The sequence below is a fragment of the Erythranthe guttata genome, chromosome 12, assembly GCF_056151865.1.
Source record: "Erythranthe guttata isolate IM_541 chromosome 12, IM_541, whole genome shotgun sequence".
Taxonomy (NCBI): Eukaryota; Viridiplantae; Streptophyta; class Magnoliopsida; order Lamiales; family Phrymaceae; genus Erythranthe; species Erythranthe guttata.
Window position 1 is genome coordinate 15,423,156 of NC_142544.1, and position 25,654 is coordinate 15,448,809.

General features: G+C 33.9%; 4 protein-coding genes across 4 annotated transcripts; 1 reads left to right on the forward strand and 3 right to left on the reverse strand.

The window, feature by feature from the left end:
* Nucleotides 1-1,194, reverse strand: LOC105954070 (alpha/beta-Hydrolases superfamily protein). Its single transcript, XM_012977739.2, has one exon. The coding sequence runs from the start codon at nucleotides 1,124-1,126 to the stop codon at nucleotides 35-37; it is 1,092 nt and encodes a 363-aa protein (XP_012833193.2). The 5' UTR covers nucleotides 1,127-1,194; the 3' UTR covers nucleotides 1-34.
* A 6,403-nt stretch (nucleotides 1,195-7,597) lies between these two features.
* Nucleotides 7,598-10,175, reverse strand: LOC105954044 (protein PLANT CADMIUM RESISTANCE 11). Its single transcript, XM_012977714.2, has 4 exons — nucleotides 9,811-10,175; nucleotides 9,641-9,712; nucleotides 9,326-9,538; nucleotides 7,598-7,901 (listed from the first exon to the last, which is right to left on the reverse strand). The coding sequence occupies exons 1-4, from the start codon at nucleotides 10,019-10,021 to the stop codon at nucleotides 7,825-7,827; spliced, it is 573 nt and encodes a 190-aa protein (XP_012833168.2). The 5' UTR covers nucleotides 10,022-10,175; the 3' UTR covers nucleotides 7,598-7,824.
* Nucleotides 10,176-19,548: 9,373 nt separating this feature from the next.
* Nucleotides 19,549-20,309, forward strand: LOC105954069 (hypothetical protein). Its single transcript, XM_012977738.2, has 2 exons — nucleotides 19,549-20,019; nucleotides 20,126-20,309. The coding sequence occupies exons 1-2, from the start codon at nucleotides 19,623-19,625 to the stop codon at nucleotides 20,176-20,178; spliced, it is 450 nt and encodes a 149-aa protein (XP_012833192.1). The 5' UTR covers nucleotides 19,549-19,622; the 3' UTR covers nucleotides 20,179-20,309.
* Nucleotides 20,310-20,373: 64 nt separating this feature from the next.
* Nucleotides 20,374-23,951, reverse strand: LOC105954043 (transcription factor HBP-1b(c38)-like). The gene is made up of 11 exons (XM_088826855.1): nucleotides 23,590-23,951; nucleotides 23,346-23,467; nucleotides 23,107-23,192; nucleotides 22,771-22,989; nucleotides 22,352-22,429; nucleotides 22,204-22,263; nucleotides 21,761-21,838; nucleotides 21,538-21,595; nucleotides 21,167-21,438; nucleotides 20,838-21,083; nucleotides 20,374-20,753 (listed from the first exon to the last, which is right to left on the reverse strand). Exons 1-11 carry the CDS (start codon nucleotides 23,700-23,702, stop codon nucleotides 20,607-20,609), a joined length of 1,479 nt encoding a protein of 492 aa, XP_088682981.1. The 5' UTR covers nucleotides 23,703-23,951; the 3' UTR covers nucleotides 20,374-20,606.
* Between the last annotated feature and the right edge of the window lie 1,703 nt (nucleotides 23,952-25,654).

Sequence of the window (25,654 nt, forward strand, 5' to 3'; positions counted from 1 at the left end):
TTGCAAGAAACTAACTGCACTAGTTAGTTAAGTGCTACATACATGTACTAATAATGAAATTGTTGATATGAGAAATCAATTCAAGAACTCGAGTTTGGGAGATAGGAGACTTGTCTAGAATCTGAAATGCATGCCCAACACCTTTACTCACCACTTGCTCTACTTTCCGACCACCGCCGCCGCCGCCACAGCCCTTCATAGTATTTCTCAACCTCTCACAAAACTCCATATTCCTATCTCTCAATATATCCATCTCCGACACACACACCAAAACACCCACACGCGCCGCCGGCAGCTCCCCCGCCGCCGTCGGATTGCACCACGGGTGGTCCCGGTCAGCTCCGGCAGGCAGCGACAGCCGCCAGTACGTATCGGACGCCGCCAGCGTCAGGGCGGAGCGCGGCGGCTGCACCATGTACTTCTCCGAATCAGTCCTCGCCTCCCCTCCGAAAAACGGCTGTATCAAAACAAGCCCCTTCAACGGCAACGGCGGCGTTGCTACTCTCACCGCCACATTGTAGGCAATATTTGCGCCGGCACTGTCACCGGCCAAACAAATACTGGAAAAATCACACCTCTCAGTCCACCACTCTCCGCCGGCGGCGGCGAATTGTTGCTTCCTTAACCAACCCAGGGCCACAACGCCGTCGTCGTACGCCGCCGGAAGTGGGTTTTCCGGCGCCAACCTATAATTGACCGACACAACCACACAGTTGACCGACGCGGCTAGTTTCGCGAGGAAATCGTGGTAGCAGATCCAAGAAGCGGAGCCGACACAAAACCCACCGCCATGGAAATAGACCAGCAAAGGAAGCTTCTGCTGCTGCTGCTTCTTCTTCCTTGGGACATAGACACGTGCCCATACGTTGGTGCACTTGTCAATGATGGTGTCCCCGCACGTGACCCCGAGGTCAGGAGCCAACGAGGAACCGACACATGGCACGATCTGGGGTCGGTCCACGTGGCCGTCTTTGTATACCCTAATAAGGCCATCGATTTTCTCAACGAGAACTAGTGAAGATGATCTGTGTAGGTGGGTTTGATCTTTGTCTTTGCTGCTGATCTGGAGGCCCATATTATTTTGTTCATGAACTGCTTTCATGGCAGCCATTCTTCTTCTTCTCATCCAGACGATGAATTTTAGTTTTTTTTTTTTTTTTTTTCTGTGATGATATATATATGTATATATTTAGAAATGGTGGCTCGTTTAGGGTTATTTATATAGAAAAGTCAATGGAGAGAGAAAGGAGAAGGTAAGACTGCAGACAATGTGAACACTTCAATTTATGTCTTCTTTTTTTTTTTTTTTTTTTAATTTATTATTAGTTTTCTTTTGTTATATTAGCAAGTTGGAAATTGCGACGTGTCTTCTCGTGGAGTCCCACGCATTATTTTATTTTATTTTTTTATTTCTTTTAAGGCAAGTTTTAGTAGACTGTCATTGAGATGCTACATCGGGTGATTATTACGAAATAACTTCCCACTCAGACATACAGGGGCGGAACCAGGATTAGAAAGTAGGGGGGGCTAACTAAAATTTCGGGGTTCGGGGCAGCGCCCCGAAAAAAATTTTAGGTTCACAAGACATTGAAAAAATAGGTTTATACTGCGAAAAAAATTACGACACATATCTATAATATAATATATATCTATAATTTATATAAAATTATGGAGAATAAACAAAAAAGTAAGGGTTAAGAAACATATTTACAAAATCTTTGGGGGGTCAAAAGTAATATTCAAAAAATATTAGGTCAAAATAGCTAAAAACAAAATTTTTTTTTTCTTGGGGGGGCAACAGCCCCCCCCCTGCCCCTTAGAAGCTCCGCCAGTGCAGACATATACATATAAATGCGTGTGTTATTATATGTAGATTAGATATTAATAATTACTCAGTGTATTTCATCGGATGTAGCACCAAATAAACCTTAAGTAGACCAATGAACTAAACTTACCCGATCATTAGATATATTCATGTTTGTTGGATCCCGGTTGCAATTCGAGTGTCAATTTGGATATTAATTTATTTTTTACAGATCGTATTATATGTATCATGAATTCAATTCGAAGCTATTTCACCTGGGACAATTTTGATACGAAAAAGAACTTAACCGTCGAGTTTCGTATTTTAACTATCATACTCTCGTATTCGAATTCAACCCGATCGATGACACGTATATATTTGTGCGTATATACTACATGTATAAAAGATAAAGACGATAATCTCTAAATTATAACTAGGAGTACTAAATGCACATAATTTAATGTATGGTCGTAAAAAGAATATATATATAATCACATACTACTAATTAATGAAGTTTGACGACGACGTTTTAAAGCGGTGTATAGTGTATTTAATTAATTATAATCTTTGCTTTATTATGAATCTGGATGATTTGTCCCTCTTTACTGGAGGATCTAATTTTTTAAATGCACAATCTTTTAGTTATGTAAAGAAACAAAACAAAATAGCAGTCATTCTTAACCAGCAACTTTTTTCAAATTTAATTATTTATTTTAATCGCTTTAATTTTATATCTAACTTAAACAATCTGATTAGCTAAAAGACGCGTTAATAGTACATTCACATATAACAACTGAATTATGTCTTATTGTGGATGTTTATCTCTTGTCCTGATATGAGACTTGGAGTTCAAAATAAAATCTTTAATTTTAAATTATGCCACTTTAATTGGTGAAGATAGAAGAAAATGTGGTGTTATTTAATTTGAGATTAAGCGATTTCATCGTGAATTGTTAGGTTGAACTCGTCACACATAATTAATTAAATATGATTTATAATAACTAAATGTTGTGTTATTCATAACACTTTTAGTGACTGCGTGATGCTGCTCGAATGTCGATTTGATAATTTTATGAGTCCTCCGGAATAGAGAATGACGAGAGTCACTGTCACGTATCCGAGGTAGTTGAAGGAACGACCCTACTCGTTGCTGCTAAATTGTCAATTGGGCAACTCAAGAGTGTTTGAGCCCGCTCATGTGTCTGAGATACTCGAAAGGGCGACTCCACTCGTTGCTGTTCAAAAATTGATTGGGCGACCCAAGAATATTTGAACCAACAAGAATGCAGATCCGCTCGTTAACTTACAAAACAGTTGAAAACACAACATATCGGGGTGGCTAGACAATTGTGTTCTGACCTTCAAGTCAAAAAATTATCAAACACGTGACAGTGATTCTCAGCATTCTCTATTATGGTAGGCTAAAAATACCATTGTGTTGCCCAATCGACATCTGATCAGCATTATTGCGACTTCTCCATTCAATATTCAACTATTCAACAATAAAAAATAAAAAAAGTTAAGAAGTGAGAACCAACCAAATTAAATTATTGAAAAACTTTTTCAAAACGACAAATCTGGAGAAAAGACTATCTGGTTCCAAGTTCTATTATGTGCCACAGATGATATAACACATTAAAAAAAAAACAATATAAATAGAAAATAATGTAATTAATTAAATTGGTGGCCACGACTGAATAATAAGTGGGGTGATTGATATATAAGGTCAAAAGTGGGGATGGAAATTTCATGGCATTTAAAGAATAATAACTGGATGCATGTTACATCTATTACATTTGTGGGGGCAAAAAGGAGTGTGGCATGACAAATTGTAGGTAACAACATTATTGTAAGAAAGAATTTAGATACATTATTATTGATGTATCTGAATTCACAAAAAATAAATAGACAACCTAACCTCAGGTTGTCCCCCATAAATTTGGTTCTGTCATCAGCAAAAAAAAAAATCAGTCAATGTTCCACTCTACTAGAAAATAGTGTTCTGTCCTGCAAGGATGGCGTAGCGGTTGAAGAAGTGAACATGTGTCAATTGATTCAAATTTTAATTTCTTTATCAATGGTCGCTAGTCACTAGATCGAGTTTGTCACACATGATTAGCCTAGTGTGATTTACGTCTCTCGTATGGTTTATAAGCTATTATACGAGAGTGTAGGTTTACCCAATACACCTATTTGGTTCGCTCCGGATTCTTTCATTATCAAAACAAAACAAAAAAGAAAGAAAAAGAAAATAGTGTTATACAATTTTCCAAATCTATTTAAAAGAAGTTATATATGTAGGGCTTAAACATTAAATCAAATTAAACTACTCGATATTTAATTAATTGGTTCGTTAAAATTTTGTTTGAGCTCGATTTGTTAACAAAATCAATCAAACTTAGCTAGAACACATATTTGGTTCAGGCTCGCGAGCTCGAATTCGATTAGAAAAAAAAATAAAAATCTAAAATATGTAGGAAAAAAAAGTTACTCAACTTGATTTATGTTCTCTACAAGAAAAAAATGGAATTAGTGATACTGTAATTTTGCCGCTTAGAATTTGAATATGAATTCAAAACCTTCCATCATCTTTGCCATGTGTGTTGTAGAGGAATTTCGGTGTGGTTTTTTCGAGAGAATTTTTTTTTTCTTTCGGCGTGAGATTCAAGACACCAAAATTAAGATCAAAGTTTTCTTGCAAAAAAATCGTTTGTTCGAAAGATTTATCTAAAAATTCTCGGAAGAAAATCGATTCACTGACTGAAGGGATTCAGCGTTGAAGAAGTTCAAACGTGCGGAGAGGAGGTTGACATAATCGGAGGTCGACAAACATTCGAACTATTCATTTTTTTCAAGAAAATTTAAACATACACATATGAGACTATTCAACTTATTTCTACTTTTGTACATGTGCGGAGTTTAGAAGAACAACTCATCCAATACTAGTGGCAATCTAATTGGTCGACCCTAGTGACTAGAAGTGTCCCAACATAATTCACATGCCCAAAGTTGACTTAAATTAAAAAAAATATTTTATTACACAAAATAATCAGGCTTACGTGGACAATTCATGACCTTGTTCGGACCACATTTATTTGAAAATTTGGCCAAGTGGATAAGGGGTTCGAGTTAGGAACGAGTTAAGTTCAATAACTCATCAACTTTTTTGAGGATCTAGTCATTTGGAGTAGGGTATGATTTAATCAAAATTGGAAGAGTCAAATGAGTTAAATCTAATTTAAAATAGCAAAATAAATCTTATCTATACATACTAATCAATAACAATACAATTAAATCAGGGATACAACATAAATAAAATTAATCATTATCCAAATAAATTTGCTCTGGTAGTCAAACTTTACTAAGGTGGTGTATGCAGAAATTTTTGAATTGTGATTCTAAGTTTTTTTTTGCTCATAATCACTTTTGAAGTATTTACAATACCAATGTGTACTTCTACTTCTCTTAAAATTAAATTTTGTAATAAAAAATATAAAAAGCACTCATAGACCAACTTCTCTTACACTAAATTTTTAGAAATCGATTTTTCATAGAATTTGTAAACACTTATTATTAAGTTAACACACAATCACCAACTTTTTTTTTTTCTTTAAACTTTTACAAACAGCACCTCTAAATCTGAGTTACATTTAAACCTCAAACTTTTTCACAACTTTTCCTTCCCTCGTTCGACTTTTGCCCACACCTTACAAAATTACCATATTGCCCTTGTAAATCAATTTGGCCTCCTCCATTAGTATTCTCAAAAATATAAAATATGGATATTCCAATATATGAATAGTTATATAAATTTTTTTAATGGGCTTCTTTTCAAGTTAATAATAAAGGAATAAAGAGAAAGTATATATAAAGATATCCATATTGAGAATAAAATCTTCACAAGTACATTGCAAATGGGCAACTGTCTTTATTCTTAATTCTATTTGACTATATATCATTGTTTCCAAAAGTAGGATAAGAACACAAATTAAACATATTGGAAATATGAGCTCAACAATATGCATCCGATTCTGATAAACCCTCGAATCTTTTCAACCTGCACCTCTCCTTTTGGATATTCCAACTATTATTTTTTAGGTCAACTCATTAGTTAGTATTATTTATTAATTTGCTTAATTCCCTAGGTTTTGCATGCATGGAATATGTTATATCGTCATTAAGTAAACGGAAGCTTAATTACGTTTCCATTTTTTGTCGGGTTTGATCCGAAAAATTCCAATTTCGGAATTTATTTTTTTTCCTTTCAGAATCGTTTATTGGAATTGGATCCGATTTTAACATTAGAAGTGATTCGAAAAATTCCGATTTTTCTTTTTCCGAAAATACGACTAAAAATAATATTTATTTATTTTACTTAATGCAAAAATTAATTAAAATTAAATGTTCAATTATATTTAATTTTACATTATGTAAGAAGGGCTAGGTTCTTATTCTTTCCCCTTTGTTCGCTTCATTGACATGCCATGTGATATCATGCATGCATTAGCAATGGTTGTAAAATAGTTATACAATATGCTTATTACACATGTATTATTTATTAGGTGCTTACATATGGATAATTACAATAGTAATATACCTAAATCAAAGATATCTTTTTATATTCTTATTTGAACGTGTAGGCAGATCATCCACTCGATAAACCTTATATAATATAGCATATGCATCAGACAAGACTCAAAAATCGGATCTAAATGCCATGGATCTTGAAATAAGTCGTAAGAATATATATATATATATATATATATATATATATATATATATATATATATATATATATATATATATATATATATATATATATATATATATATATATATATATATATATATATATATATATATATATATATATATATAAGTGCACAAAATCTTGACCTAAAGTGAAGTCTCGTATTATAGTACAACATGATATATGATTTTGATACGGGTTCGATTGCTCCAAAGTTCAAATAGTAAGAATTTCACACAAAGTCAAAAGGCAGCTCAGATCCATTCTCATATTGCCCACTAACGATCGGCGGACATATATGTGACTGCATTTGGTCAAATGTCAGAAACAAAGGCGGATCGGAAAAAATGCAACTTACATGACATGAACTGGGCAGGAGCGGCCGTACCAGTTGGCTCTCTCCATTGAACTGACCTAGCGCATATGGAACAAAATAACTCGCCATCAGCAGACAAACATAACTCATAGTAGTAACACTATTTCCACGTGTGATCTGATCAAAGACAGAACTGGAACCCATCACCGCATTACTGGGGTATTCCTAATACACATTCATTCGTACTATATTTTTCTGAATATATACACTTATATTGTTTTTCCATTCCGACTGACTTGACCTTCGGAATGCTAAAGCCCAAAAACTCTCCCCCAACACTCTTTTTTGCAGGCCTCTCAGAACGTATGCGCTTCTTCTTACACGGGGTTCTCTCTCCAAATCCATAGGCTAGATCAAAGTTTATCACAATTTAAACATTTTCTCCGTTTATCTTATGAAAATGTCGTCTGATGCTAACAGATAAGATAAACCGAAATCGTTTATAAAATTCATGAAAAATACTAGACATTTATGTATTTATCTACTTATTATTAATGTATTTGCTTATACATATATATGTATAATTCTAGAAAGTGCATTATTTCCAACGCGCACATTACGGTCGGGAAGATAAGAATTTCTTGATTCATAAACACATGCTGCTAATATGTGTTTGATATCTGATTGATCAAGATCAACTTGCATATATGAATCAAGAATCGATCCAAATTCCTTACACAAAGTTCCAAATCAATCTAAAGCTAAAAAGATTGCAACCATTAATATAATTCTCCACAATATATATATATATCGTTTCATGCATAAAATGTCAAATCAAATTAGTATTTTTTTTTAATTTGCTTCGTTATATAATTAATTAATCGGCTAATTAAAAATAAAAATCTTTTTAATATAAAGGCATATATATAGCACATGCATGGATTCTTGGTCGTCCCTAGTGCTTCATTCCCTCTTGAACTGATGGAGGAATACCAGCCTTTCGTTTCTCTCTCTCAAAATTCCCATGCCATCCTTTAAATGAAATAGATTTTTTTTTTAATTTGAAAAATTAAAATAAATAAATAAAAAGAGAACAAGTAGAAAAAAGGCAGTCTAAAAATGATATTGATATCATAATTTCGTGAAAGAGTTAGTTAGAGCAACTCCAATGATAGATATTAAATGAGGCATCTAAACCCTTAATTGATGCTTGAAATAATACTTTGGTACTTCGAAAAAACTTATATGCTTCAATCTGTAGGAATTAAATAAATTATTTTATTTTTAAAAATGTATCAAACATAAATTAATAGATATATTTGGTCCCTATTCTATAGGAATTTGTTAGAAAATTTATTTTTTTACGTTGAAATTGCAGTTCCTAATTTTTAGGAATATTTGATACTTGGTTTTTTTGGGTGCATTTTTACACCTCTATGAGATAAAGTATCAAAAAAACTACCCATTTGATGCTTTCGTTGGAGAAGAAATTTTTAGTTTTGGGAATCAAAATGGAAGTTTTATCATTTAATACTCCATTTGATTCCCCCATTAGAGTTGCTCTTAGTAGATGCAGTATGTGATATATTAATATTTAATGATATATTTACTTCTGATTTCACTAATAATTTAAACTTTTCATTGAGGTACGTGGTTGTACAACATTATAACAGAGTTAGCCCAAATGAAATGTCTTTGAGGGAGCGTATTGAAAATATTAATATTAAATAGTATATTTAACTAAATGATTATTGCATTTGATTTTTTTTTAAAGGGAAAATTTAAAAATGTGAATTTCTCCTTATGTGTAGAGAACAAATTAGGTTCATTTGATTATTTATTTATGAGATGGGCCTTGAGTTCTAATAAAGAAAACAATTAGGGGCATTTGCATTTTTGTAGAATGTTAGTGAACCGGCCCACACCCACAAATTACTCATCGTTACTCTATTATAAAATATGGTAAGGCCGGATCTCACTAATAATCCCGGTTCATTTTATTATTTAGCCTCGTGTTTTAGTTCCTTATGTTTTTATTGTCTCAATTTTATCCTCCAACACTACAATTAATCTCATCACAGTCCATAAATATATAATATGGTTAACTTTAACGAAATCTTTAAAAATTGGATGAAACATTTCATTCTTATAATTATTTATAATAAACTACAAACAAAATAGTAACAATAGAAAAACATCTACTCGAATTAATTTTTAAATATTAAAATAAAATCATAAAAAGATGTAAATAAATTTAGATAAAGAATACATCTGTAGATGATATCTTATGATATATTGATTATTAGATATGTTCCTAAGTGGCCAAGTATATTAATATAAGTTCATATTTTCGTATAATTTTGTAAATTATATTTTTATAACTTAAGAGAGAGAGAGAGAGAGAGAGAGAGAGAGAGAGAGAGAGAGAGAGAGAGAGAGAGAGAGAGAGAGAGTACCTATAGAGAGGTCAAGTCCCAGATTGTGAAGGTGTCTATACTCTTGGCACAAAGCACATGTCTCGCAGCAAAAATGGACGCAGCAATCTGTGCCTGGTTTTTCCTCCAAGAAATACTGCCCTCTCATTTTTGACCTATACATACATGAGTACACCCAGCACCATCCTCCCATGCACGTGATCATCGAGTACAATGCTCCACTCACACCACACGCTGAAATTAAACAACATCAATATTCATAATTATTTATTTCCAAGTTAATTGTTGTTTTTTTAATCCAATTATGTGTTTATATATAAAATCGGATCGGCTTACACGTCGACCCTCGATCCACAATTTCTGCGATCCGACCGAATGCTATGCACGGGCACCAACACGTTAAGCAACCTGGGAGAAATCGATAATATACATAGTAATTATTTATTAATAAATATTGTTGCCAATGTAATAATAATTAGTAAAAAGATTTCTTCTCAAGTTCTTACAGATGCTAAGATTGTCGCAACAGTCACAGAGGCCAGTTGACCACTGGGCATGGTCATGTGGAGAAAGGCGGGGGCGGCCGCCTAAGTTTGGGGCGGCCACGGGTGGCGGCGGAAAGCACTGATTGACCACTGGGATACCGGTGGCGGCCGGTGCTGCCATTAGCGGTGGGGCTGATGGTGGCGGCGCTGAGGCGTTCTTCTTGTTAAACATGGGATGAATGAATCGCAGAGGATCGGAGGGAATTGTATTTTGGTAGTTTAATTTGACAATTGAAGGAAACGGTGCAATAGGTTTCGGGTGGCAGTTCGCCACTTTGAATTAATTAGATAACCGTTTTTTAAATTTCTTCTTTTTTTTTTTTTTTTAAGTTAAATACACTTTGCACCCCTTACTATATCAATCATTCACATTAAGTACCCCTAAATTATTAAAACTTAAAAGACCCCTGCTTTAATCGACATATGTTATTGTTGATTCCTTGGGCATTTATTCAACCCCTGCATGTCGAGATTTAGCAATGTGTTTTGACACTGTCATGTCGATTATAGTCTGTCTCAATTTTAATTTTTTTTCTTTTTTTTTTTTTGAAGATTGAACAAAATATGAATTAGTAATGAATTACTCTAGTGAATTTGCTAACCACACTACATTTCTAATAAAAGATGAATTACTGAGGTGGGTGATCGGGAGACGGACATAGGCGGCAACGGACTCAGGCAGCGACGGTGAAGGGGTTTTGTCTTGGAGATTTCAGGGCGACTGTGAAAGGGTCTGGCAAATTGGCTTTTCTAATTACGATGTACCGTTTTTTTTTTTTTGGTTTTTCAAACTTTACGGTGAAGGGGTCCGGCAAAGTGTTTTTCTTATTCCGCTTCTTTTACTTTTCCAAACTTAAACCTTGTTTTTTGGTCTCGAAAAAAAAAAGATGAAATGATCTAAGTGATGGGTATATTTAGTCATTTCATGGTGTTTTTTTTTTTGTTTGTCTTTTAATTTGATCTTACATTTAGTGGAACAAGTATTTCGAGTAGCTGCAGCCTTAATAAAATCATCAAATATTTTCTAATATTGACCCTCCATATATAGTTGGCTGACAGTTTCAATTGACCTACATATACAGTTGGATTGACAGATAGTTGAAATTTTAAAAAGTCAGTTGATCGATAATACTCGATCAACCGACTTTAAAAATAAATAGTTAATTAAATGATTAATATATTTAATTTAACCAATAAAATATACTGAAAATTTTCACCATGATTTGTACCCTAACTCTTGATGCATTGTATAAACTCCAAGATCGTGCAATAGCTCGCAATAACACAACTTTTTTTTTCTACTACGATCCATCATTAGTTAAGGCACCCTTCAACCATGGTTAAGGAAGACAATGGGAACATACATCATATAATATCAATCATAGGTGACTTGGTCTACTTGAGACTTTAGAAACTTTAGTTTGGTCAACAATATGCTACTTAGATAATGACAAGATTGATATTATCCTACAAAGTTTAACCCGTTACATAATAGATCTTAAATGATTGTTTAATCAACTAACTTTTATAATGGGTTAAAACTATGTATATAAAATGAAGGCAACTCAAGCTTAAAATACCTAAAATATTTGCTCAGTTGACAAATCTGACTTGTGTGTTGGAAGTTACGTACTCTAGCACCAAAAGATATACATCTATATAAATCTATGATGATAACAATCATCTCCAGTAACTATATATATCGTATTAAATTTACCTACTAAATAAGGGATTTTCTCGTAATTTGACATTATCTTAAGGGCCGGCCGTAATTTGCTGCACATGTTTGAACGCAGAGCAAATTAAATAGGGTAGGTAATTTATTAATATCAGCATTCACAGCACTACTTTGGTCCATATCTTCTGGACATCAACATTTATTATGACCGAATCATCATCAATAATTTTAAAACAAGAGAAATTTCAAAGAAGCAAAAATCAAGATAGGATTTTTTTTTGCCCCCTTACTTCAGGAAATAGTCTTTTTCATGTTTTAGTGGAGAAATGGTATATTTTAGGGTAATTGGGGTCGTCCCATGAGATAGGTTAAATTACTAAAAAAAAATTGTTTGGGTAATTATAATCACCCATTAACTATAATTTTTCTTACGTTTATTCTTAAAGTGTCAAATTCAACACAATCTTTTAGATTTCGTGGAATATTATATAGTTTGTGTTAGAATTTATTTCGTGCAGATATAAATTATTTGTGTCAGATTCAGTTTTTCGTTACTGTTGCGTGAAGAGTTGCAACAGTTCGTGAAGCAGTTCGTAAAAACAGAAATAAACGAGACACAAATTTTAATGTGGTTCGGATACAATTGTACCCTACATCCACGGGGACCTGCAAATAAAATTTACTAATTTTTAGTTTTACGAATACAATAATAGGACTTAATCAAAATACAAAGACTCCCTCTTTGTTGACGCCGTTCTTGTATACTACGCTGAATTATAAATCTTCAATTTGCAGCACGTCTCTTGCTCCGCACGGTTGAACTCCCTTCAACGCTGAATCCCTCAGTCGGCGGATCGATCTCCTCCCGAGATCTGTTTAAGCCCCTCTCCCGAAGAACCGATCTTCTTTTTGTATAGAAGAAGCAAACTGGTGATACTCCTTGAATCTTGGTGTCTTCACCACAAAGCCTTGAAGTCGATATATTTCTATGAAAATCACGTATCACGATGGAGCAATAAAAACGAGAACAAATAATAATTTCTCTGTGAATTTTTCTCTCGATAAAAAAGACGCTTGAAGAGCGACACAGAAAAGAGAAAATCTTTCTCTCCAAAAAAGCCGCACACAATCACGTTGTAATGTCGTCCCTTTTATATGTGATTGAATCTTCCTGTACAAGAAAAATAATTAGGTTAAAAAGTCATGGTCAAGAAGGAAAAGGAATTTAATAATATAGAAAACTAAATATTTATTCCTTATCTAACCTAATTTCCACAATTAACAAAATACTAATGCATGGAAATAGATGACAATACGTAAGAGGAATTCTTGACTTTTATTCCTAATAGAAGACTCCTTATAATAAATAATACTTAATTAATGACAAATAAGAAAAATATCAATATATAAAAGAATTCTGTTTCTCTTTCACAATCACACGTATGTGTGTAATATATGGCAAGAATGAATTCTTCTTTCACAACACTTCTACACAAGTCATTAAGTTAAGAATAAATCTTTTTAATTAATAAGATAGTTTCCTATATAAAAGAAACAATTAATGACAAATTAAAGAATTAGAGTAAACAAGGAGACTTCCCTTTTGTGTTTCACGGTACTAAGGACTTGTTGCACAAGTCTTTACTCATCCCTTGTTTATTAGAATCCAATTAGATTCTAACAATCTCCCCCTTTGTCATTGATTGATTCTAATCATTTTCTCCCCCTGAATAAAAACCTGAAAATAAAACAATCAGAGGATAGACGGAAACAATAAAACTAAAGATCATCCTCAGCATTAAAGGAACAGCTCATCATCTCCATCTCTTTCAGCAACAAGAGTGCCATGAACTGCTGCAATAGTGAGTGCCACAGTTTCAGCAACTGTTCCCACAGTAGTGGCTTCGGTAGGTGGTTCACAACGAATTCAACTCCCCCTGCATGTGTTTCTGCCCCTGTAAATGATCCTTAGGCAGCTCCTCTTGTAAATGACTTCATTCTTGTGAAGATCTAAACCAATTAATGACAATAAACACAATATTAGAAAAAGTGAAATTCCTTCTCTTTTGAATACACACGTTCAGGTGTTAGTGTGGAGAGATAATTTATATCTTCTCAAATTATCTAATGAGATAACTAAGGAAAATATGTTCCTCATATTAATACACATCTCCACAGAATTCCACTTGGTGTTGTGGACTTAGAATCCCACCGAGATTCTAACACTCTCCCCCTTTGGCATTGATTGGTCAGAATATTTACTCCCCCTAAATATATGATACCTGCATGAACAAGGGTTAGCAAATTCAGAATAACATCTGCACATATAAACTGTTGCAACAGTTTATCAAACAGTTCACCAGATAGTGTAAACCGTAAATAAACCATAGTTCCAAAATAAAAGCAGATAATTCGTTCAGATAAGCACGAGATCAAAGGATATGCAGTAGCAGAAACAACTTCTCTTCACAATGCTTATTATTTGTCCTATATTTCTGCCCAGCAACTGTCTCATGCACTGTTTCAACAGTTGTCTGAACTCCCCCTGCATTCCTGCACTGTTCCAGCAACTGTCTGATGCACTGTCGCAACAGTTGTCGGAACTCCCCCTGTGTTCATGCCATCGTTACTGTTCTTTTCTCCTGTTCTTTTCTCCCCCTTTCTGGGCAATCACCATGCAGAGATAACTCAACATGGACTAATGATCTTGATGATTCAAGCAAGCTGTTCAAACACTTAACAAAAAGATCAAAACGAAGAGAGAATCTTGGAAGGAAGTGAGAAGAATCACTATACATAACGTGCACAGAAAATCACAAACTCACAAACTCAATACCACACGATAATTGCAATGCGAAAATCAAAGGATAGTGATATCAAATCCAACATTAAATAGCAAAGACTACAGACTTTGCCAAACTTCATAAGAAACGTGGAAATGTGAGGAGTAAGCCCAATCGATCCGGTTGCAACAAAAAAATCAAATTTAACCGGCACATAAACAAAAATCCCGTCTCTCTCTCTCCTTTTTTTTTTTTTTTTTTTTTTTTTAAATAATGCCTAATGCAGTACAAAAAGTAAACATGAGAAATAGACATGAGTGAAGAGACATATGTGAATAGGATACTGCATGGACAAACAAAACATATGGGATTTATCTTCACATTCACGATAAGCGCAATCCCCAAAAATCCGACTGCCAATGCAACCAATAAACTTAATAATCCCAAGTCAAACACAAAGATGCTCTTATTAGGTAGCGTACACACACGTCTAATGGTAGCTTTTTCCCATGAAAAACAGAGCAATTAAAAGGAACGAGATTATGTTGGTCGTGCAATGTGTAGTCCCCTGGGCTTTCTAATTGAGCTTTGTAGTAAGTGTTCGGTCAAGTGGTTTACTGGCTCGACTCAACTAGGCTTCGAACTATTCACTGACCATATATATAATTTATATTGGCCGTGCAATGTGTAGTTCCCTGGGCTTTCTAATTGAGCCTTGTAGCGAGCTTTCGGCCACGTGATTTACTGGCTCGACTCAAAAAGGCTTCGAACTATTCACTGACCAAATGGTTGTAGATATATATATATTAATAACTGTAGTTCAAGAGTAGCTTTCACTCATTAAAAGAGGCAGCTTTTCCCTATAAAAACATCCAACCATGACAAGACTATTCAGAGAAATAAATAAGTTGGAGCCTTTTAAGTAATCATTTTGGGAATTGGTGAAGTTCTACCCCACAAAATTTAGAAATACACGAAGTATCAAATTCACATTTGTCTCAATCATATGCAGTATGCTTAATGCAGGTCCTATATGAGATGCAAAAACATATGAAGTGTCCTACCTCTAAAAGTTGCAAGTCTGGACACACAGACTGTTGCAACAGTTCATGCAACTGCATCAGATTAAACAACATAAATTCCCAGCGATTTTCGCAAGGAATCAAATTTCTGTGCATCAATGGTTTTTGCAAAAGCATCAGTTAATTCATTCTCCGTTGCACCATAATCAATTGAGACAACCCCCTTTTCGACCAAGCCCCTTATGAAACAATGACAGATATCAGTAAGCTTAGTTCTCGAATGCTGAATTGGATTCATAAACTTATTTTTCGCATTCAAATTATCACAATTCAGATTACCAAGTTTTTTATTCCCAAAACTAGCTTTGTCACCAGAACTGTTGGAACAGTTAGTACTATCATCACATGAGTTTAAAGAAGTAATGGCAGATAAACAATTAAGATCAGACTTCTTTACCCAGATTTTTTGTTGAGTTTTATTCACTAAATCAACCTTTATCTTGGGTTTTTGAGACGACACAAAATTGTGATCAATTTTAGCGGAAAGTGGTGAGCGGGCCATTATTCTTTTAACCATTTTCAAGTACTTAAAACACCTGGGTCGTATATGACCAGAAACATGACAAAAATGACAGGTAGGAACACAAACTTTTCTTTGAAATGGCTGTGTTGGTGCAACTGTCGCAACAGTTTGTGAAACAGTGGATTGTTTAACAAAATTGATTTTTCTTTTTGGATCTTCTTTCTGTTTCAATGCATCATTAGATAGCTGATTACCCCCTATACCTATACGACAGTAGTTCGGCTGATTTTTGTTCAAAATTTCATTCAAAGTTACTCTACCAGTATTAAACTTAGAAATAACATCTTGGGTTTGAGCAAATTTAGCCTGCAAGCTATCTATTTCTCTACTAGAAGAAATAACATTTTGTTCAAGAGTAGAAATTCTTACCTTTAACACTTTATTTTCCTCTATGAGAACATGCTTATCATTTTCAAGGCGCTTATTTACCTCAGATACTTCAAGCCACTTCCGATACATTTTTTCATATACATCTTTCACCTCTTCGAGGGTTGGCTCTTCATCATCACTACTGCTCTCAGATTCACCTGCAAAATTAAATGATGAAGTCAGACTATTGTCCTTATTTAAAGATAATTCATCATACCTGAAATCTGTCGGACAGACTGTTGCAACAGTTCGTCCCTCGGTTCTGCTCATCGAAGTAGTACCGCTGAATGCCATAAAGTTAGTGGTTTGATCTCCTTTGTTGTTCTCATCCTCATCACTGTCCTCTTTATCACTCCAAACAGTGGTGAGTGACATCTTGTTTTTCTTCAAAGTGTTCGCACACTCGGCCTGAATATGTCCAAAACCCCCACACTCTCGACATTGTTTTCTCCTAGACTTTGCATCACCAAAATAACCATTATTAGAAAACTTTTTAAATTTGTTAGGGTTAACAGACTTACCTGATTGAGAGGAATTTTCTCTATTTTCAATTTTTTGACGCAGGCTTTCGAGGTTATTTGACATAATTGCTAAGGATTCTTCAACATCAATGTCACACTCATGAAATGTTTGGCCTTGTGAGATGCCATGGGAAGCTTCAGCTTGGAATGCCACATTCTTCACCTTTTTCTTTTCTCGAATATTTGCTCTAAAATTCATTTCTTGGGTTTGCAGTTTACCCATGAGTTCATCTAGCTTCAGTGTGTTGATATCTCTCACTTCTTCGATTGCTGCAACTCTGTAAGCGAATCTTTCTGGTAATGAACGTAGTGCCTTTCTTACCAACTTTGTTTCCGAGTATTGTTCACCTAGTGCATACGATTCATTTGAAATATCACACAGCTTAGCGTGGAAATCAGCAATCGTCTCGTCCTTCTCCATATGAAGATTCTCAAATCTCGTGGCTAGCATCTGCAGCTTAGATGTTTTAACAGTTGATGTGCCTTCATACGTCACTTGTAGGATCTCCCATGCCCTTTTTGCTGATTCACATGATGCTATCAGTTTGAACTGATTGTCACCAACGCCACTGAAAATTGAGTTTATCGCCCTTGAGTTGTAATTGGCAAGTGATATCTCTTCATTAGTCCATGCTTCTTCTGGTTTTACCGTTTGCATACCATCCGTTCCTTTAGCCATGGGTGGGGTCCAACCAGTCACGATAGCACGCCAAGCTCGTTCATCAACGGACTTGATGAACATCTTCATCTTCGATTTCCAGTAAGAGTAATTTGATCCATCCAAGAGAGGTGGTCGTACTGTAGACGCTCATTCACGATGAAACATATCTGCACAAAACAAATTAAAAAATTAAATCCCAAAATCTCACTAAGTGTATCTAGTGACAGGCTCTTGATGCCAATTGTTAGAATTTATTTCGTGCAGATATAAATTATTTGTGTCAGATTCAGTTTTTCGTTACTGTTGCGTGAAGAGTTGCAACAGTTCGTGAAGCAGTTCGTAAAAACAGAAATAAACGAGACACAAATTTTAATGTGGTTCGGATACAATTGTACCCTACATCCACGGGGACCTGCAAATAAAATTTACTAATTTTTAGTTTTACGAATACAATAATAGGACTTAATCAAAATACAAAGACTCCCTCTTTGTTGACGCCGTTCTTGTATACTACGCTGAATTATAAATCTTCAATTTGCAGCACGTCTCTTGCTCCGCACGGTTGAACTCCCTTCAACGCTGAATCCCTCAGTCGGCGGATCGATCTCCTCCCGAGATCTGTTTAAGCCCCTCTCCCGAAGAACCGATCTTCTTTTTGTATAGAAGAAGCAAACTGGTGATACTCCTTGAATCTTGTTGTCTTCACCACAAAGCCTTGAAGTCGATATATTTCTATGAAAATCACGTATCACGATGGAGCAATAAAAACGAGAACAAATAATAATTTCTCTGTGAATTTTTCTCTCGATAAAAAAGACGCTTGAAGAGCGACACAGAAAAGAGAAAATCTTTCTCTCCAAAAAAGCCGCACACAATCACGTTGTAATGTCGTCCCTTTTATATGTGATTGAATCTTCCTGTACAAGAAAAATAATTAGGTTAAAAAGTCATGGTCAAGAAGGAAAAGGAATTTAATAATATAGAAAACTAAATATTTATTCCTTATCTAACCTAATTTCCACAATTAACAAAATACTAATGCATGGAAATAGATGACAATACGTAAGAGGAATTCTTGACTTTTATTCCTAATAGAAGACTCCTTATAATAAATAATACTTAATTAATGACAAATAAGAAAAATATCAATATATAAAAGAATTCTGTTTCTCTTTCACAATCACACGTATGTGTGTAATATATGGCAAGAATGAATTCTTCTTTCACAACACTTCTACACAAGTCATTAAGTTAAGAATAAATCTTTTTAATTAATAAGATAGTTTCCTATATAAAAGAAACAATTAATGACAAATTAAAGAATTAGAGTAAACAAGGAGACTTCCCTTTTGTGTTTCACGGTACTAAGGACTTGTTGCACAAGTCTTTACTCATCCCTTGTTTATTAGAATCCAATTAGATTCTAACAGTTTGTAATCGTTTTGTGTATTTTATGCACCACAATCTGATATATACGAGCCAAGAGACACATCTTATGATCATCTTGTTTCAAAATGTGAAGTTCAAATGAGGTAAAACAGATACAAAATAAAGAATATTTCACATAACCTAGAATTTTCACTAGCAATAATGAAGTGTGTAAGAAAATTCATATTTGGAGGGTGATTGTAATTATCCAAAAAAATATGGTTTTTTCGTAATTTGGCATTACCAGTGATCGTAATTTACGCTTATTTCTATTTATCTTTTTCCAGCCGATATTTTTCACTTGGTGCGTATTTCAACGCGTTAAATACCCAAATTAGACTTGGCAAAAAGAAAATTCAACGACAAAGAGGAGAACATGTGACATTATTCAACCCTAAAACTATATTTTAATAAAGAAATAATATTTAAATATCGAAACATAATGCAGCACTATAATCAAATACAAAACTCAGAATCTTCCTAGCAATTTGCAGCCCCACTCAGAGACGACTTAAACTCAACTATACAAATATTGACCGCAATTTTAATTATTATTATTAATAATAATAATAATAATAATCGAACCTACTTTTCCTTCAATCATTTAATTATTTACGTGTTTTTTGTGTCTATAATCTATATATATATAAACACACATATATACCTATTTGCAGAACAAACTAAAGCAATCATTACAAAAAAAATAAAAAAAAATCATACTATCTCCCATGGATTTCAACACTAGCACAACTACTCTTCCCCAAGAATTATTTCACACAACAAATAATCTTTACAGCTTCTTCGACGAATTCGATATGTACGCGGATGACGACGATGTTTACTATTCCGAGCTCGAAAGACAAGTCTTGCAACTGACTGCAGACGACGATGAACAAGATCAACATTTCGATGCAAACAAGAACATTATTATTAGTCCAGCAGACAAGGGCCTAATTGTAAATAACGTTTCTCGTGTACTAAACGGAGGTAATTACTACAATTGGCCGGAGAGTCAAGACAATCTTGCCGCGCCTGCATGGATATCGAACCTGTGGAAGACCGGAAATGGAACCGGAGTTTTCATACCACAAATTGTACTTCAATCCAGAAAAACAAACAGGCCAAGTAAGTTCGATTTTACGATAATTAATATTTACTTAATTAAATAAATAAAGAAAACAGATATTATTCAAATTTCTAATAATCTTTCTGTTTTTAATATGGTTTGCAGGAAGGAAGAGGAATGGAAGAGGTAGAACATACAAACGGGTCGAGAAAATATGACCCGATGAACGGATAATTCGATTCTTTTATTTCTTATAAAAAAAACATATGAAATTAAATATATTCATGTACATCCTTTTGTCACTTTAATTTCTCCTAGTATAAATACAAGTTTGAAATTATACTTTGCAGATTTCAAATCTATATAGATATATAACTATACATATCAACATTAAAATAAAAATATACAGTTAATAATAAGCAACATGAAAAATCAATTCCAGCATAACCATATCTCAAAGAGACAACTAATATTTCTTACATTCATAAACAAATTAAATCAAGAAAGCTAGATCATACCGTCTGCCACACTAACAAAATTAAGCTAATATATACTTACACATTCGCCACATCCTCGCAAAACATACTCAAGGATTGTATATAATTTCGAGAGCTACGATCAAAATACAAACTTGGATTAATTATAATCATTCCTTAGGGCGCGCTAACCACAAAGAACTCAAAGCACGAAGCCTCGACTTATGATCACTAATAGCTAAAAGTGCACGCGCCGCTTGTCGTGTGGTCAATATTCGCTGAAGTTGTTGCAATGTCTGCTGCCTCAAAAGATCAGCCTATATCACAATCGAATAAAACCCAAAATTATTTTTTAAACTTAATTATTATAATATTGGCTATATTTATATATAAATAAATACCTGATGAAGGAAATTCTCGAGTGTGGCGAGCTTGCTCATAGCAATGGCCATGTGTCCCATATACTCGGCCACATTACCCGAACTTCGAGGGCCAAGAGAATTAGACGAAAGTGTGTCGACTAAAGATTGTTGCAAAGCTTCCATTCCTTGAGATAAAGCATCCTCTGCTTGCTGTGAGGATTGCTGCAGGTTACAAATTCCCATCACCTGTTGCTCCGTTAACGGCTCTATTTGATTCCCCAGTATCTGAAAAAACATTTATTTTCAATTAGTGAGGAATTAAACAAAATTAAAAAAGGGTAATTATTATGTGAAAGTACTAAATTGACCTTGAGAACTTCGGAGCAACGGAAACCACCCAACCACATGAAACAACGTTCGGCGGGAGTTTTCCACATGCCGGAAAGAATGTGGAATATATCCGATTTTGCTCCGATGCTTTTTAAACGGAATATTTCTTCGTAGTGCGACATTACATTTTCAACGAGAAGCCTCAATTCACTGTCGCTCACGTGTGAATTGACTGCTGATCGAAGATCGTTAATTAGTCGGTTTTGTTCGTCTAGCCATTTTGAGTAGTCTGTGTCGAATGCCAATGCCCCTATAGAAATATATTGTTGCAAATTAAAATAATTAAAGTATTTAAAAATAAAACTAAAATAAAGAACGTCATTTGTAGAGCATCAGTAATTCGACTCACCGTTTCCACCTAACAAGTGGCTCTGATCTCCGGAAAATCCAGATGCGACGAAAACATTCTGCATTTATATTTTACATAGGAAGTAAATTGCAGTATATCAATGAAATAATCGTCGCGTAAGATTTCGGAAATCAAGACTTTTAATTTGAAGTATATTAGCATATAATTGTCTCTAATTTAATTTTATTTAAAAAAAATGATAGATTGCAAACAGGGGAAGCACCTGCTGCCTCGTTCGTTTCAGCTCCGTTTCTAGTTGAGTAAGCTTCTGACGACCGTTCTCGAGCTGTTGAATATAAGCCTGTCCGCATAGATTAAAAGTAAATTAAATTTATAATTCCAAAAACCTATTAGCTATTTAAAAGTAAATTAATAATGATGAAATAAAATGTTTCAACTTCAGTTCGACAATTTAAAACGGGACCTATAACACATTAATCCAAGAAGTTAAAACACAACATAATGATGGACAATTTCAAGTTATATTGCATCAAAAAATAACGAAATATTGCGCATAAAACTAGACAATCGGACCTCTTAAACAAAAGGTCGCGTTCTTTTTTTTTTTTTTTAAAAAGGATGATAGTTACTGGTTTCAAACACGAGTAACACAAAATAGCAGTGGTCGATCACTTGTGATAAGTAGAGCAATTTATCCATGATTACTTTTTTTCGCATTCGGCTTTTACGTGCAGCTTCACGGTTTTGAGCAAGCCTACGAAGCATCTGAAACAGAGCAAATAAATTCAGACAAAAATCACTTGTCCGAAACATCGAAGAAATTAAACGACATTAAGTTAGGAAATAAATAAACCTTTTGGTCTCCGATTTTTCGATTAGAATTGTCCATTGAATCCACACCCATCAATCTCTCATGACGAGCTCCAGGGTACTACAAAAATGTCAAACCAAATTCAAATCAATACAACCTTTCTATAAATAAATAAATTTAAAATTTAAAAAAATTTAATTAAAAAAAAAGTGTACTGTATATATAGTAATTAAAGCACTGTCACTGTGTATCTCAAATTAAACATCAAAATCTGTACTGCAAAGATATATATTTGAAGACAGTGTATACAAATGTAGATACATTCATTATATATACTCAAGATTCACCTAAATTATTTTTTAAAAAAAATTAAAAAATACCAAATCGTCAAAAATTATTGTTAAAAATTCAATTTTTGATAAATGTGGGAAGATTTTTTTTTTTTTTTTTTTTAAAGGGACCTGATTTTTGTCATCGGTGTCCGTGGAAGTGTCAGTCTGTTGGCTGTGATCTGCTACGACGCCTGAATCTCCCCAGTTATCAAAATGGCAATTTCCCAAACCCCCACCACCACCACCGCCGGCGGCGGCGCCGCCGCCAACCACCGCCATTGTTCCCTTATCTGAAATGAACTGGCCGGAATCAACTCCTGTTGCAAGCATCTCAGCTGAACCCAAATTCTGACACACACAAAAAAAAAAAAAAAAAAAAAGAGTGAAATAAGAATCAAGAATACACGCACTAAAACGTGCAGTGTGTGTTTTGAGGAGGAAGAAGAAGAAGAAAGGCTGACATACATTGTTGAGAGGTGGTGCACCAAACTGCAAGTTATTAGTAGATACAATAGAGACGTTGCTTCCCTTCAAATCATTAAATATTGAGCCTACCACCACCATTTTCAAATTATCAATTAACTCACAATTTCTATTATGTTGTTACCAAACACAAGGAGATTTTAGAGAGAGAAAATATTAATGAGAGATAGAGAGAGAAAGTAACAACTAATAAATGGATTAATTAATTAATGAGTAATTACTTGTGGTTAAATTAACTGCAGCATCATTAGTATGATGAAACCCATTATTCCCATTTCCAGCAGACTGCTCCAGCTCCCCAAGATCCGCAAAACGCGCCCCATTATTTCTTCCATCTTCACTTCTGAATATATATTTATATTTATATATGCATGAAGAAGAAAAAAAACATGCACAAAAATGACACGAAAAATACCTTAATTTCAACAAAAACAGACATGCAAAAAGGAATTTAAAAAAAAAAACCTGAGATAAAAGGGTGAGTGGGAATGGCAATTATACATATCGGAGGTGGTGAGATCAATACACTGTGTTGTTGTTGTTACAGCTGCTTTGTATCTATTATTATTATTATGCATTTTTTTATTTTTTTTATATATCTTCTTACAAAGTACAAGTTCGATAATGTGAAACAAGGAGATATATGGAGAAGTAGTATTAGAAGAGATATAAAAAAAAAAAAAAAAAATAGTAGTTTAATAATAATAAATAAGGAAGAAGAAGAAGGGAAAATCTTGGGTGTATCTTTGATGAAAAGGAGGTTGTTTGTATTGATAAAAGAATAGGTACTACGATACTATATTTCTCATTATTGCATACTGACCCCTACCCTTTCTGGAGTTTCTTCTTCCAACGTCTGTCACCACCCCCACACACACCCTTCACCTCTCACCTCACGTGTAAGTCGCGTGCCAATATAATTCAACTACTGTCCACATTTTTTTTATCCAACAAAAATGAAATACTGTGGGTCCCTGCACACATCCCGTTCTTATAAACTATAGGGGATTTTGTTGTAAGCAATTATCTAGAAGTGGAAGTTTGAGTATGGGTGGGCACAATTGAAAATTGTGGACTTTAATTTGTGTGAGGTGAACGATGCATGGGATGACATTTTAATCGCGAAAAGTTAGATAAATAATATACAGAAAATAATAATAATTATAAATATCACGCCTAGAATTCATGTGTTGGTAACAAGTGACATGAAAATAGAAGATTAAGAAAAAAATTCGAATTGCTAGGAGCGTTATTAGAGAAAGAATAATGGATAATAGGAGATACAAAAATTAAAAAGATAAATAAATAAATGAATAAGACACTGAAGAAATTACTTTTATATATATATAACATCGGCAGCATCTAATGTCCTAAACATTTGCACTGTGAAATGTGTTATTAATTAATGAAAGGTAAATTACAACCGCCCATGAGGTATGGTTAAATTACAACCACCCCTCAACTATAAATTTTTTTATATGTTCACTCTTGCGTTTTCAAATTTAGTAGAATATTATCACTTTTGTATCCGTTTTATTTCATTCGAGATCCACATTTTGAAGCAAGATAATCATAAGATGTGTATTTTTTCTTTTTATGTATCAGATTGTAGTGCATCAGAAACCGTATTTTTATAGAAAATGAGTACAAACTAGATTCATAGTTAAAGAGTAGATGTAATTATCCACACTAGAGGAGATTTTTCATCATTTAACCATACCTCAGCGATGGTTGTAATTTATCCATTAATTAATTATATAACGTGAGATTTACAGCTAACACAACATCATTTGTTACCTCCCTTTATTATAGAGCTGTGCATCGGCCCCCATTGCGAAAATTTCATGTGACCCCATATAATAGTTTGATTTATCAATTGTTGTTTGCAGATTTTATTTCAAAGACGTGTTTATTATTCAAAAAAGAAGTACAATGAAAGATAAACCAAAAGTCGCAACTTTTTAAAATCTTTCAAACGACCAACAAATAGTCCTCGCCATCCAATATCATTTTTTTACAATAAATTTTGGGTTATTATTTTAGGGTAAATTACGGTCACAGGTTCAAATTACGAAAAGATATCTTTTTTGTTTGGATGATTACAACTATCCTTCATCTGAATCTTCTGACACGTCTACTTTATGATGTTAAATTCAAAAATAATATTTTAAAATTTGTGGAATGTTCTCTAATTTTTCTTCGTTTTGTGCAAAAATACAGTTCGATGCACCACAGTTTAATATTTATATGTCAGTATACACATCTTATTATTATCTTGTTTCGAAATATAGAGTTTGAATGGGATAAAACGGGTAAAAACTGAAGAATACTCCACAAAATATAAAAGACTTCACTAGATTTGACACCGCAGATATAAACATGGAAGAAAATTAATAGTTGAATGGACTAATTTTAATTATAATTACGAGATTTTTTTTTTGTAATTTGGCCCAACAGATATATATCATCATCATTACACTTTTAAGTAATTAATTAATTCATGTGCATCTATTTTAACCAACTCAAACTT